At 54.7% G+C, this 14475-nt stretch overlaps 1 protein-coding gene across 1 annotated transcript; it reads right to left on the bottom strand.

Annotated features, from left to right (window-relative positions):
* Window positions 1-1274: 1274 nt before the first annotated feature.
* On the bottom strand, window positions 1275-5069 carry LOC113451985 (riboflavin transporter 2-like). Its single transcript, XM_087931861.1, has 4 exons — window positions 4038-5069; window positions 2826-2938; window positions 2603-2613; window positions 1275-2071 (listed from the first exon to the last, which is right to left on the bottom strand). Exons 1-4 carry the CDS (start codon window positions 4979-4981, stop codon window positions 1859-1861), a joined length of 1281 nt encoding a protein of 426 aa, XP_087787987.1. The 5' UTR covers window positions 4982-5069; the 3' UTR covers window positions 1275-1858.
* Window positions 5070-14475: the final 9406 nt, after the last annotated feature.

Here is a 14475-nt window from a genome sequence, read left to right as displayed (position 1 = left end):
AGGGGCCAGGTAGGCACCTGCTCGCCTCCCCCCGTCCTTAGGAGCTGCCAGCCGAGCCTCCCCGCCGCCCTGCATGCGAGGGCGGGGGTCCCAGTGGCCGCTTCGCGCGGGAGGGCTGGCGGGGGGTGGGTGGGGGGCGCGTCATGCCCCAGGCGAGCGGGAGGCGGCTGCCTGGCGAGGGTCACGCGGGGGCAGCTTCCTCCCGGCTCTGCTCTCTTCGCCTGAGCTCCGCCTCACAGGTGGAGGGTCTTGAGGGCACTTCCAACCCCTCCCCCTCCCGCCCCCGCAGACTGCGAAGCTGCCCGGGACCTTCCTTCCAAACTGCCTGCTGGCGTCCCCGGTCAGCCAGCTGGCGAATTGACCCTGCAGTGATGGCCGGACGGCGAAGGGTCAGCTGGAGGGGAGAGTGGGGGTGGGGGGGGGGGGGCACCAGGAAGACGACTGGGCTCCGCGCTCCCTTTTTCCTTCCGAGGGTTTCAGCCGCCTGGGCTGATGACTCACTTGCCCAAGGTGGGCGCGTTGTCCCCCCACGCCCCTCCCCCGCGCCCCCCACGCCCTCCTCTGGAAGGGTGAACCGGCTCTGGGTTCTTGGGCGGGCCTTACTGCCCCCTGGTGGCCCTGGGCAGCACTGCAGGCGAGGTCCTTGGGTCTACCCCCAAGGACTTGCTCAAGACTGCCTGCCCCCCTTTGGCTGGGGTGGCAGTAGCGCTGCCGGGGGTGGGGGTGGGGGCGGGGAGGGGCTGGGGAGTTTTCTCCTGGAGGGGAGTCAGGGTGGGATTTGCCCTGGCTACTTAGACAGCGAACTGGTGACCTTTGACCAGGGGAGGGGCATCCAAGCTGTCTTCTGGGCTGGGGGGAGGTTGAATTCCTAACCTGGCCTGTCGCCTCCAGACTCGTCAAGGAGGAGTTTGCTCCTTCTGACTGCTGCCTAGGGGTGGGGCCCCCCACTCACAAAGATGCCATTCTTCTGCCCCCACCCCCGTTGCTCTGGTGAAAGGAGGCAGAGACCAGCTGGGCCCCTCCAGAAAGAGCTGCCAACCCTTCCACGATTCGATTCGCGGCAAAAGAAAAAGGAGCTCAAATGCCACGGGGTGGGGAGGGGGGCGGGGGGGGGCAGCTGGATACTGGAAAGGGATGGAGCCCCTCCGGTCGCCAGCCCACCTCCCACCGGAGCTGACCTGAAGCCCAATCTCCCAGGCTCCGCGGAGAGAGACGTGGCATAAAGTCAAAATCATGTGAAGTATTGATTAATATATTTATAAAGCCTGTTGAGCAAGACCCTGCCTGGAATCCTGCATCCAGTTTTGGTCACCACGTTACATAAAAAAAAACAAGATGTTGAGACTTTGGAAAAAGCGCCGAGAAGAACAACGGAGAGGATTAAAGACTAAAACCTACGAAGAATGGCGGCAGGATTTGGGGGTGGCCACTGGCCAGTCCGGAGAAAAGAAGGACCGGGGGGGTGACATGGTAGCCGTCTTCCGACATCTCAGGGGCTGCCCCAAAGAAGAGGAGGGGGCCAAGCTCTCCCCCAAAGCCCCGAAGGCAGGACAGGAAGCAACGGAGGGGGAACTCAACAAGGAGAGAAGGAACCAGCCATGACGGAGGAACTTCCTTGACAGTCAGAACGGTTAACCGGTGGGACGACTGGCCTCCAGAAACGGTGCTGCCGAAATGGCGCCGTTTAAGAAGAGGCTGGGCAGCCACTTGCCTGGAATGGCACATGGGGTCTCCAGCTTGAGCAGGGGGTTGGACTAGAAGACCTCGAGGTCCCTTCCAGCTCTATTCTGATTGGCTAGGGCGGGGGGCGGGGAGGGGCCTCTTGGCAGATCGCATGGCAACAGCCCCAGTGGCACCATTAGCCGGGGCAGCTGGAGTTGCAGGCGTCTCCCGAGTGGAAGAAGCCGTAGATGCTGACCAGGGGGAATATGACCAGAGCCCCCACCATGGAGCCCAGCTGGACCACGGCCCCACACCAGACCAGGGCGCTGCGTCCCTCGTCCCGCAGAATCTTCCCGATCATCAGCTTGACGTACGAGAAGAGGCCGATGAAGAGGACCCAGCAGAGGACCTGAAGAAAAAAGGAAGCAGTCGAGCCTTGGGGGTCTCCCTGGTATCAGAGCCCGCTCCCCCAGAGGGGCACACGGGGCCCCCTTCCCCACCCACCCCCATGGGCGGAGGGACCTGGGACTGCCCTTGGAAGGGTGGCTGTGCGGGGCCGGCTTGACTCTGCCAGGGGCACCTGCAGGCGCCCCCCGCCGACTCTGTGCAGCCTTGTCCGCACACTTGTGGCTATTCCCTGCCTCTTTGGGCAACTTTGGAAGCGGGGGGCGACCCCCAGCCTGGTCTCCTCCATTGCAGGGTCCTCCCCTCTCCCGTGAACTGCTCTGCGTGGGGAGGAGAATCCTTTCTCCTGGGGGGGCTGCTCCAGAAACAGAATTAAATCCAATTCAAGGTGCCACAGTCCCCCTCTGTTGTCGTTGCGCGATGTGGCATTGTGTGTCGAACCGGAAGCTGTCCAGCAGCAGGCCGAAGGACGGGGGGGCTCTGCCTCTCCAGAAGATCTTTGGCTTGAGCCCAAACCGTCTTCTGAATAAGCCGCAACCAGCTGGGCTCAGCCCCCTCCCTGCCACACCCCACGGTGGCTGCGTTCACCCCACACCCGCGAACCAAGGAGCCGCACTGCAGCTGAACGGGGCCCCGTGGATTTGGCCAGGGCAGGGAGAGTGACCGGCTGGGCTCAGGCCCCGAGACTCTCCGCTGCTGACCCCCCTGCAGCCTTGGGGTGGGGTGGGGCTCCGCCCCTACTTACGATGAGAGGAGACCGCCGAGGGGTGAGTCCAGCAAGGGAGGGCAGGGGCTGAGGGTCGCCATGCTGATGATATAACCGGCCAGGAGAGATCCAGCCACGGAGAGGAGAGCCAGCAGCTTCAGAGACCTGAAAAGGGGCAGGGGGCAGAGGCGGTGGGAAGGGGGGCAACGGGCACCTGCCTGCCTGCTAGGTGCGGCCTGGGAAACCCAACTCCTGGCCCCGGTGCAGGAAGGCCAGGGACCCCGCTGCTCCCCAAACTCTTGGGACGAGTCTGTTCAGGGCAGGAGGGCCTGGGATCTGGGGGGGGGGGGTCCTCCCACCAGTGCAGAATGAAATGAGAGCAACATTACTCAGATCTCCATTCTCCCCTCTGGGTGCAGAAGCCGGGCTCCCTGGGAGGAAGGGGCCTTCCACCAGCTTCACCCCCCACCCCCTTCTTCGCATGGCTGCCCACCTCAGCCTGCTCTGCTGAGACCCACCTTCCTCTTCCGGGAGAGAGGAAGCCCCCATGCGTCTCTCTCTCTCTCTCTCTCTCTCTCTCTCTCTCACACACACACACACACACAGGCAGGGAGCTGCCCCTGGGCGTGGCATCGGAGGGTCTCCAGGAGTTGATGAAAGGCTCCCAGTCCTGAGACTGGCGGTTGGGGGCAGCTGTGACCTGGGGGACCAGAGGGACCTTCCCGGGGGCTCTTTTCCAGGGCCTGGGAGGGGCTGGGCAGGATGTCACTCAAAACGGGAAGTTGCTTTATCAGGAGTTCCTTTCCTCAAACCAGGACATTACCCCCACCCCCCACCCCCCGGAGGTTCTCTGGCCACAAAGGCGGGCTGCCCCTCCCCTAAGTGGCACAGCTGCCCTTGTGAGTGCCGCGTTGGCGTTTGGGCGTCTGGGTGCCCGGCTGGGTCTCGGGAGCCAGGTCAGGTTTGGTAAGGGAGGACATCTCTCCAAGCCCCCTCCCTCCCCCAGCCGGGAGACCAGGGCTCTGTGTAAGCACAGCTGTGTGGGAGGGCAGTGCCAGCTGTGCAGGTGGCATGGGAGCTTTGGGGCACCCCCGCTGCCTCCACCGTCGCAGGGAGATCGTCCACCAAAGGACCCCCCAATGGACGTGTCCACCCACCAGCTCTCGGGGGCCTGCTGGGTGGCCCATGTGGGCCCAGTTCCCACCCGGGCGGTCAACAGGGCTGAGGTCTCTCTCTAGCACGGCTCTGCCCCGTCCTGGCTCACCTGCTGACCAGGAACATCCCCAGGAAACAGGCGAGTGGATTGGCCAGGCTGCCCAGGGTGGCGGACAGGTGGTAGGTGGGGCGGCCATAGGGCAGGCAGGAGTAAGACTGCAGCGGGGGGAGGAGGCCATTGGTCAGCATGTTGGCCCAGCCCATCAGCCCGAAGACAAAGGCCCTCCGGACACGGAAGGGGGCCCTGCCGGCGCCGGAGTCGGGGGGACTGAGCATGGGACACCCCGTCCCCGTGGCGGCTGCGCCATCCAGGCTCCCTTGCCAGGCACGGCTCCCCTTTGCCAGCCGAGGCAGGTGGTTGAGGACGAGGAAGGCTGCCAGGCTGGAGGCCATCAGGCCAGTCAGCAGAAAGAAGAAGGTGCGGACGGAGAAACGGGCCTCCTGGTACTCGGCCAACAGCTCCGTGGTGCCGTTGCCCAGCAGGCTGGCGTTGACGCACCGAACTGCTCCGGCCCCCTGCCCCAGGGCCACCAGCCCCGGGAGAAGCCCGCTCAGCCCCTCGCCCACAAAGTAGCTGGTGAGGTGCCGAGAGGGCAGCCGGCGCATGTAAGGCAGGAAGGTGACGGAGGAGGTGCAGTCCACCAGGGCCAGGAAGAAGAGGAGCACCAGCAGCGCCAGGCTGTAGCGGGAGGCGCCCAGCAGCCGCGTCTCCTGCCAGAAGAAGGCCAGCAGCAGGCAGGCCAGGCAGCCCAGGACCAGCAGCCCGTAAATGACGGCCACCTCGTCCACCCGGCCGTGGAGGAAGCGGTGCGCCAGGGTGAAGGCCAGGGGCCCCAGGTTGGCCAGCTGGATGATGACCGTCAGGTAGGTGGGCAGCAGCCAGCCCTCGGGCAGGCGGGGCACCATCAGCGGCAGCTCCACCCACATGCCATTGATGGCCACCCAGGAGCCGGTGCCCAGCAGGCAGACCAGCAGGTGGACTACGAGGCCCATGCTCCTCCGCAGGCTCTGCTCAGAGTGTTGCAGCTTCTGGAACAACAACAGTCAATGCCCAAATCCAGTTGTGCCAAGACCGTGGGGTGCCGAGGGGTGCCTCCTTCCTCCTCCTCCTCCTCCTCCTCCTCCAGAGGCTCTGCCGCCCCCAGATTTTATTTCTCTGCAGGGAATAAAGGGAGCGGGGAAACGGAGAGGAAACGTTTAGAAAACGAAACTCATTCCAGCACCATGGAAATCAGAGAAATAGGTCTCTCCGGTGTGCCTTTTTTTTAAAAAAATCAAGGTAATCCTCCACTTACAATCATAATTGAGCCCAACATGTCTAGTTGTTAAGTGAGTTTTGCCCCATTGAGTTACCTTTCTTGCCACCGTTGTTAAGGGAATCACTGCAGTTGGTAAATGAATACGATGGTTGTTAAGTGAATTTGGCTTCCCCGTTGATGTTGCTTGTCAGAAATTCACAAAAGGGCAACTCACATCACCCTGGGACACTGCAACAACCGCTGTAACTGTGAATCAGTGGCCAGAGTTTCACGCTGAAATGGTTAGAAGTGCGATCAACGGCCACGTCCCTTTTTCCATGTTGTAACTTTGAACGGATGGTTGCAGGTTGAGGACCCCCCGGTGCTGCAGCTACGCCTCTCCTGCCCCTGAAAATGGCTGCGCCGATCCGAGGCGGGAAACGTTTGTACCGGAGGAGGGAACAGCCTCCCTCTGGCCCTGCCTGGCTCCCTCCCCAGGAAAGCTCAGCTGGGCCCACCTGCCCCGTCCACCTGGCTGCCCACCTGTGGCGCCATCTCTGGGCTGGGCCCGAAGGCGTGATCCCTGGTAGCAGTCCTGCAGAGGCTTCCCCAGCCAGGGTGGACAAGGGAGGTGGGGCTACCTGTATGGCACATCTAAGGTCGAGTGTCCAGCCTTGGCTACTTCCAGACAGGTGGACTGCAGCGCCCAGAATCCCCCGGCCAGAACAGCTTCTGGGCATTGAAGTCCTCCTGTGCTCTTCTTGGACTACAGGTTTCTCTATTTGCCGAAATAGCACTAAATCCACTTTCCATCTTCCTCTAAAAGAGCCAACTGGTGCAGAAGAGCTCCTGCCCTGGGACACTCACACACACACAGACACACAGACACACACACAGGCGCTGGTCAGCTGTCTGAGGACTATTTTTAATCTCCAGAAAGCGAGGGGGATGCATTCAAGGGCATCCCAAACAGCAGCTGACCGGCACGAGGGGAAGCCGTTGGGCCCTGAAGCAGCGCGAGAGGCCGTGTTACACAAGAGCTCCTTTGCCAGCCCCACTGGAGCCTCTTCCCGGACAAAATCAATTATTGAGAAAGAGGTTCTGTGCCATGATAGTTAGATAGCAGAAAAACAGCATTGGAAGGGACCTTGGAGGTCTTCTAGTCCAACCCCCTGCTCAGGCAGGAGACCCTGTAGCATTTCAGACAAACGGTTGTCCAGTCTCTTCCTCAAAACCTCCACTGTTGGAGCAACCACACAACGTCTGGAGGGAGGCTGTTCCACTGGTTAATTGTTCTTCCTTTCTCTCCTCCTCCTCCTCCTCCTCCTCCTCCTCCTCCTCCTCCTCTTCAACTTGTCTGTTCCCCTTCACATGTTTTTAGGGTTACTTCCACGGTCCCACGAGCAAATCCCACCCCTCAAATAGATGGGAAGCCTATACATTTAATAGATTAATTTCTGCCTAGCTCACCGCCTCCCCCCCGCCCCCCGCTCTGTGCCAGTTATCTTGTGTTGATGGAGGGAAAAACCCTTGGAGGCAGCAGCCAGTAACCACGGCTGCCTTCCATCCTTCCAGGGTTTGGGATGGCCCGGGTGGGGGTGAGGTATCCATTCACTGAACCCCCAACCAGGATTCTTCGGATCCCCTTGTTCTGGCTGACGGGGAGCCATAAATCCCGCAAGGCACTTTCCAGGTTGTCTGCATCCTGTCACCAGGTTTGAATGGTCTGCTGGCTTTCAAAACATGGCTTATCTCAATGTTAATAGTGACAGTTCCAGTTTTCCTCCTCCTCCCTTCCTCCTCCTCCTCCTCCTCCTCCTCCTCCTCCCAAGCAGGGAGAGAAGGTTTGGGCCACCAATTCTTTGCCAGTGAATCCCCTCTTTGAAAGGAAAAGGGATATTTTGAGGACGCAACAAAATACTGTAAAATCCCAGGGCCGGCTGCCAACTTGACTCTTTGACAATTGGATCGCTTGTGGCTGTGCCATCGGCCTGATCCCACTTCACAGCCAGGGCAGGAGGGCAACCGGCCATGCGGCTTCCCTGGGCAAAGGAAGAGGCCAGAAGGAAACCCATTGGCTGTGCCAAGCTGGGGCGGCCAGAGATCTACCCTGCTCCCCTTAGAGATCTCCCACCACATTAGTTGGTTGCTCTGGTGAGGAACCGTTTGGCTGGGCCATTGCAACCCTCCGGGGCTCTTGTTCCTGCATCGGAAAGTGTGGGTGGCCTTGGGGGACGGGGGGAAGGTGTAGGGCTAGAGTGGGATTTGCCAGTTTGCCGAACGGCACAGAATCTTAACTACCAGTTTGTGCGAACCGGCAGCCGCCCACCTCTGAGTAGAATTGCTTCCTCTGCTCGGGATTCCTGCCTGCTTTACCTGGGAAGTCTGACAGGTGGGGAGCACCGGCCAAAGCCCAAAACAAGGGGTGCTATATGTGTGCTATGGGCGGGGGAGGGGGAACACCAGGGCTCGACGGTTAAAGGCACGGAGCTTGTCAGCTGGAGAACTGCCAGCCTGGGTTCGAGCCCCGAGCACCGTGCCATGAGCTGAGCGCCTGTCCTCCCCATAGTTCCCGCCTACCTGACAGTTGGAAAGCCTGCAAATGCGAGTAGATACCACGTTGATGGGAAAGCAACAGCGTTCTGTGTGCCTTGGCATAGAGTCAGGCTGACCACATAACTATGGAAATAAATGTCTTCGGACATTGGAGACATTGGAGACGAGACACAGAGATGAGCAGCACGCCCAGTCGGACGTGGCCAGAGAGGGGAAACCGTTAGGTGGGCTGGCTGTTTATTTCCCAGGGGAAGCAGAGCGTCACCTTCCCCGAACTCCCCCGCAGCCCCCGCAAAGGAACAGCAGAAGCCGCTCGCCCAGGAGGGCCAAGGCAGCGAGGCACCCAGCCCCCCATCCGAAGCTTGGCCGAAGCCAAGCCGACTTCCCTTGGGGCATGAAACAGGGCGACGGGCCGGGAAAGACCCCTCCCTGCCACCGCAGGGGAGCCAGGGCAAAGGGCCCCCACACCGTCAGCAGCCCCCAGCCCCCCCGGCTGCCTCTTACCAGATGGAGGGAGCCTTCCGCTTGCCCCGGTGGCCGCCTTCTCCTCCCCTCCGGAGATCTGCTTCCCTGGTTCTGCAGACACCACCCATGCCGCGCTCGGAAGGCGTGGTGCTCCAGGGTAGCACGGCCACTGGGCAGCTTTGGCCTTTTGCCCCGGCAAGACTTGGCAGCAGGCGCAGCCCCACATTCCAGTCCCTGGAGCGGGAGGGCCTTCACCCCAAGAGACGGTTGTGCAGGCTCTGCCGGGGCCCCAAGGCTTCCAAGCCTTCTCGGCATTTGTCCCTCGACATTTATCGGGGTCCTGCCTGCTTGGTCCTATTTTTAATCATTATTTTGTGTTTCCCGTCTTGAGCAAGGAAGTCGGCCTTGTTCCCTTCTCATGCAGCTGGTCCAACCGAGCCCCAGATTTCTGTTGCTAAGCAAGGCAGTTGTTGATTTTTGCGCCATTTTACAACCTCTCTTGCCCTAGTTGTTCAGTGAATCATTGCAGTTGTTCAGTTAGTGACATGGTTGCTGAGTGAACCTGGCTTTCCTGTTGACTTTGCTTGTCAGAAGGTCGCAAAGGGGAATCACGTGACTCAGGGACGTTGCCACAAGCGTCGTATATGCGAGTCAGTTACCAAGTGTCTGAATTTTGACTACGTGACCAGGAGATGCTACAAAGGTCATAACTCTGAAAAAACGGCCATAAGTCACTTTTGGGGGGATCTTTTTTAACTGTGAGCGGTCACTAAATGAACTGTTGTAAGTCAAGGACCACCTGTAATTTGGAGAGGGCTCTAAACTCCCCCTGCCCCTCTCTGGGGAAGGGTCAAAGGGGGCCTGTTTGGGGCTGCTCCTTTCTCTCGGGAGCAGAGGCTGCTTGCAAGGAGACAGGGGGGGGATGCTGCTGGGGGGGGCTCCCCTGACCCCCCCCCCAAAAAATGAGGCCAAGGTCCAGGCTGGCCGAAGTGACCTCAGGGCTGCTGAGCCCAGCCTCTGAAACCTCGGAGGGGCAGAAAAAGGGGGGCACAAGAACAGCCCCCAGTGATCAAAAAGGAATCCACGGATCAGAGAGTCAAGTTCAACTCTTTATTGTCAGTGCACAAGGTGCGTACAATGACATTGGATGGGCCTCCCACAGAACACACCTCAATAAATCAAGAAAGAATAAAGAAATCCCTAACCCTAGATAAGCAATAAACCAGCACACCTTTCCCCAGGCAGGCAGGCAGGCAGATAGATATAGACATAGAATAACAGAGTTGGAAGGGACTTTGGAGGCCTTCTAGTCCAACCCCCTGCCTAGGCAGGAAACCCTGCACCACTTCAGACAAATGGCTGTCCAACATCTTTTTCAAAACTTCCAGTGTTGGAGCATCCACAACCCCTCGGGAGATAATATTAATATTACATTGGTTTATATACCGGCACGGTAAGTCTATCACATTAAGCCTGATCGTGGTGTTACGTTTCCTTTAGTAGTCTGACGGCCAGTGGATAAAAGCTGTTCTTCCGCCTATTTGTCCGGCTGGCTCTGCTTCTTTAGCTCCTGCCCGATGGCAGGAGAACGAGGAGATGCTGTCCAGGGCCTCAGGATTTCCCTCTCTCTGCTCGGACAGCCGGACCTGGCGATTTCATCCAGTGGGGTTAGGGGGCAGCCCAACATTCTGGCTATTCTTGTCGGGGGGAAAATGCCACCTGTAAAACATCTTATACAAATTTTCTTTATATGCTGTTGACATTGTCATTTTATAATTTTGAGACCACAATTTTTGCCATTTCTCTAGATCAATCCCATACCCCAAATTCTTCCCCCAAGCAATCATAGTTTCTTTAACTCGTTCTTCTTCTAGTTTAATTTCTAATAAATATCCATACAATTTTTTAATCACCTTTTCATCAGTACCTGTCAAAATCTTATCTAAGTCAGTTTATCATAGAAACCTTCCGTTTTAGAATCTTTATCATACCTTGAATGTATTTGCACATATGAAAACCAACCATTCATCTTCATACCTTTGTTCCTCTAGCTTTTGTATAGATTTAAGTTCACCCTTTTCATTCAATATTTCACCATATCTGTTTGTTCCTTTTTGTATATGATAGGATAAGAAAATGCTTCAATAGTCGATAGCCAGACTGGAATTTTCAAATAACATTGTCTTTTAATCTTCTCCCAGTTTAACCACAGAGACATATAATGTCTTCTAAAGTACCCCTGTGTTTTAGTTCCTTTATACCATAAAAAAGCATGCCACCCCAACAACCGATCATGTTCTTCTAATGTCAACAATCTAGTATTTCTTAATGTTATCCATTCCTTAACCCACATCAAATTTGTAGCTTGGTAATACAACTCCCAATTAGGCAAACCAAATCCTCCTCTTATTCTTGCAAAAGTTTTAACTTTATTCTCGCTTTCTTTCCCTGCCATATATACTTCAACACTATTTTATTTAAATCTTCAAAGTAGTCTTCTTTCCCTAGCCTAATTGGAATTGTTTGAAACAGATATAAAATTCTAGGTAATATATTCATCTTGATTGTTGATATTCTCCCTATTAGTGACAGTTGTAAATTTTCCCATTTCGCCAAATCTAGTGCTATCTGCTGTTTAAGTTTGATATAATTATTCTCTTTTAGTGTACTGCATCTTGCTGTCAAGTCTATCACCAAGTACTTGATCTTATTCGTGACCTGAATTTCCAATACTGTGTTTCTCATATAGTAAGGCCGGGTCTTTTTTTTTTTTTTGAGCCCCGAAAAAATGGCTAGGCCGTCTTTTCGGGGGTGTCTTTATTCCCCCGCCCCTTGCATCTTTGGGCAGGTGGCAACAGCTTGGATGTTGACCTCAGCGTTGGTGGGGCATTTCGTATCGGGGTCAACGCAGGGAGCACCATATCCGGGTGTGCAACAAAAGTACTTCCTAACGGCAAGCCCCCCCACCATTTCCCCCCATTTTGCATGTTTTAATATAGGCCTTAATTTGGGGGGAGGGGCTTAATTTCATTTCATGCCTATAAAACATGCTGGGACTTCCTATTGGGGGAGGCCGTATTGTTGAAGAAACAGGGTAGGTCTGCCAGTTCTTCCTTTTGTCTTGATAGCATATTCTTTGTCAAGATCTTTGTCTTATCTTTATTTATTTTCAAACCAGCCACCTTTCCATATGTCTCCATCTTTTCTATCAATTTTGATGCTGTTTCTAGTGGGTCTTCTAAGATAAAACCCAGATCATCTGCAAATGCTTGCAACTTAAATTCTTCCTTTTTAATTTTCGTCCCTTTTATATTTTTTTCATCTCTAATATTTCTATTTAGCACTTCCAAAGTTAACACAAACAACAGAGGTGATAGTGGGCACCCTTGTCTTGTTCCTTTTCTTATATCAATAGAGTCTGTCAGTTCTCCCTCTATCATCACCTTTGCCGTCTGCTTATGATATATAGCTTCTATTGCTTAAATAAATTTTCTAGCAAAGCCCATCTGTTCCAGCAGTAATAACATGAATCGCCAATTCACATTGTCAAATGCCTTCTGTGCATCTAGAAATATCAAAGCCATTTATTTTTCAGGATGTGCCTCGTAGTATTCCAAAGTGTGCAAGATTACTCTCATATTGTCTTTAATTTGTCTCTTTGGCAGAAATCCATTTTGATCAGGATGGATAAAATTATTTAAGTATTTTTTAAATCTTTCTGCCAATACTGAAGCAAAGATTTTATAATCTGCGTTTAGTAGGGAAATAGGTCTATAGTTCTTGATTTGTAATGGATCGGCCTCCTCTTTTGGAATAAGTGTAATATAAGCTTCTGACCATGATTTGGGTATCTTCTTCTTTAACATAACTTCATTCATAACTTCTAGCAATGGAAGATTCAACGATTCTTGTAATGTTTTGTAAAATTCTGCCGGAAGTCCATCTGGGCCTGGTGCCTTTCCATTATTTTGCTTCTTAAGTGCTTCAGTTAACTCCATCATGGTTATATTGCTTTGGACTGCTTGTTGGATTTTGCTTAACCGTTTAGAGAAGTGGTTCCCAGAGTGCGTGGTACCGCCCCCTGGGGGGGTGGGATGCCTTGGGGGGGCACTAAGAGGCAAACGGGCTGGCAGGGGGGCGCTAAGAGGCGGCAGGGGGGTGCTGGAGGTGGCCCCCTCGCAGGGCGCAATTCAGGGCTGGGATTTTGCAGGTAGCTTGGGCGAACTCCTGCCCCTGGGAATCAAAGCGCTGAAGAGTGAGCGGTGCGGGAAACTTTGGCCGGGGTCTCAAGATGAGAGCGACTCTGGCTGCTTCTTTCCGCTAACAGGCGGCCAAGATATCTGCAAACTGTCAAGTGCTCAAGAGAGATGATTTTGCATATAGCTGGCCGAACTCCTGTGTAAAGGGGAGCACAACATTGTTGCACCGCACTAACACAGGGGGTTAGGGGGAGGTGGCTCATCCCCAAAGCACCAGCATTGCTCCAGGGACGCAGCTCCGAGGACACTACCTTTGCCTGCACCCGTCACTCAAGTGCGGCAGCCAGAGAAGCGCTCCATTCAGAAGCGCTGAACTTCCAATCAGTGCTGGAGGCAGCGCTGGAATGGAAGAGGCAGCACCCGAAGGGGCTACCACAAAGGGGGAAGAAACCCCCCCCCTCTGCCACTGCTTTTGCCCATCTCATAAACCCTGCCAGCTCACGGGTGTCCTGTTTGCAGTCCTGCCCGAGGATGTGCCCCCTGCCCCCTCCCCTCCATTACGTGTCTATTAGGAGCCCCCGAGCCTGGCTTCTGGAGTCCTTCGGGGCACCGGGTGTAAAACCGCATCCAGCCGGCCACTCCTTTTTTGAAGGGGAGATTTCTGGTTTCTTGTGTTGCTGTGTTGTTTTTTCTCTCGTGGACAGTGGAGGAATCAAGAATTTCACGTATTTGTGGCGTGGGCCCCTGTCACAAAATCGGAGCCTTTTGGCAAGGCTTCTTGTATTTTATGTTACTGGCCCATTGCAGAGAGGTTGTTGAGAGAAAGAGAAATTGTAATTTAATGGCAAAATAGTTCCATTTTATTATACTGTTTGGAGAGTGGCTTCCGATAATCATGAAATGCAAAACAGTAAATGTTTCCCCCTCCTAATCAAGGTGACACTATTTAATACCTGAGACAATAAGCAGAAGAAATTCAACAATACAGAACGAACCGTTTTATGTGACACCTCACTGTTGATACTTAGAGGCAGTTTTGCCTGTTAGCAGAGAGAAGCAACCAGAGTCACTCTCGTCTCTTGAGAGCCCGGCCAAAGTTTCCTGTGCCACCATCAGTCAAAACTCAAATGAGTGGTCCACAGGAATGAAAATTATGGGTTTGGTCAGGGGTGGGCAAACTACAGCCCGTGGGCCACATCCGGCCCGTTGGTCTTTTTAATCCGGCCCGCCGAAGATTGGTACAGAATTAAGGTTGGATGTGAATGATTGAATGATTGCATTCACTTGATTTTGACTTGTAATGACAGCAATTCGACACCAGGTGGCGCATTAGGCGCAGTGACTTGATTTTGCGGAGATTCTGCAGTTTTTTATATGTATCGTATCTTGTGCTGACCCGGCCCGTCTGTCAAATTTTAAAAGTCAATGAGGCCCCCGAGCCAAAAAGTTTGCCCACCCCTGAGTTTGGTGGTCCCTGAGGTCCAAACGGTTGGTGACCCCTGGATCAGGCCCCCCCTGCCTGGGCAGAAAATAGGTAGATAGGTTAAGGAAGGGATAGAGAGAGGGGGAAAGAGAGGGAATGAGAGAGAAAAAGAGAGAGGGAGGGTGGGAGGAGAAAGTGAATGGGATAGGGAGGGAGGGAGGGAGGGGAGAGAAAGAGAGAGGGAAAGAGAGAAAGAGAAGGAAGAGACAAGAATAAAAGGGAAAGAAAAAGGGAGAAAGGAAGAAAAAGGATAGACAAAGAAAGAGGGGAGAATGGAAGGAAGGGACAGAAAGAAAGAGAAAGAAAAAAAGAAAGAAAGAAAGAAAGGGAGGGAGGGAGGGAGGAGAAAGTGAATGAGATATCTAGTCCAACCACCTGCTCCAGCAGGGTTAGAAGGGTGTGTGTGTTTGTGTGTGTGTGTGTGTGTGTGCGCGTGTGTGCGTGGCTGTCAAAACTCCAAAAACAGGTCAAGTAGCTCTGGGGAGGTCAGTCATAAATTAGAACACTTACTAAGCAACCAGCCATTAAACGAGGACCACTTATATT

The sequence above is a fragment of the Pseudonaja textilis genome, chromosome 3 (genome assembly GCF_049901715.1).
Source record: "Pseudonaja textilis isolate UNSWEBS1 chromosome 3, rPseTex1.2, whole genome shotgun sequence".
Taxonomy (NCBI): domain Eukaryota; kingdom Metazoa; phylum Chordata; class Lepidosauria; order Squamata; family Elapidae; genus Pseudonaja; species Pseudonaja textilis.
The sequence above is the reverse complement of the archived record's forward strand: the minus strand, read 5'-3'. Positions and strand labels throughout refer to the sequence as shown.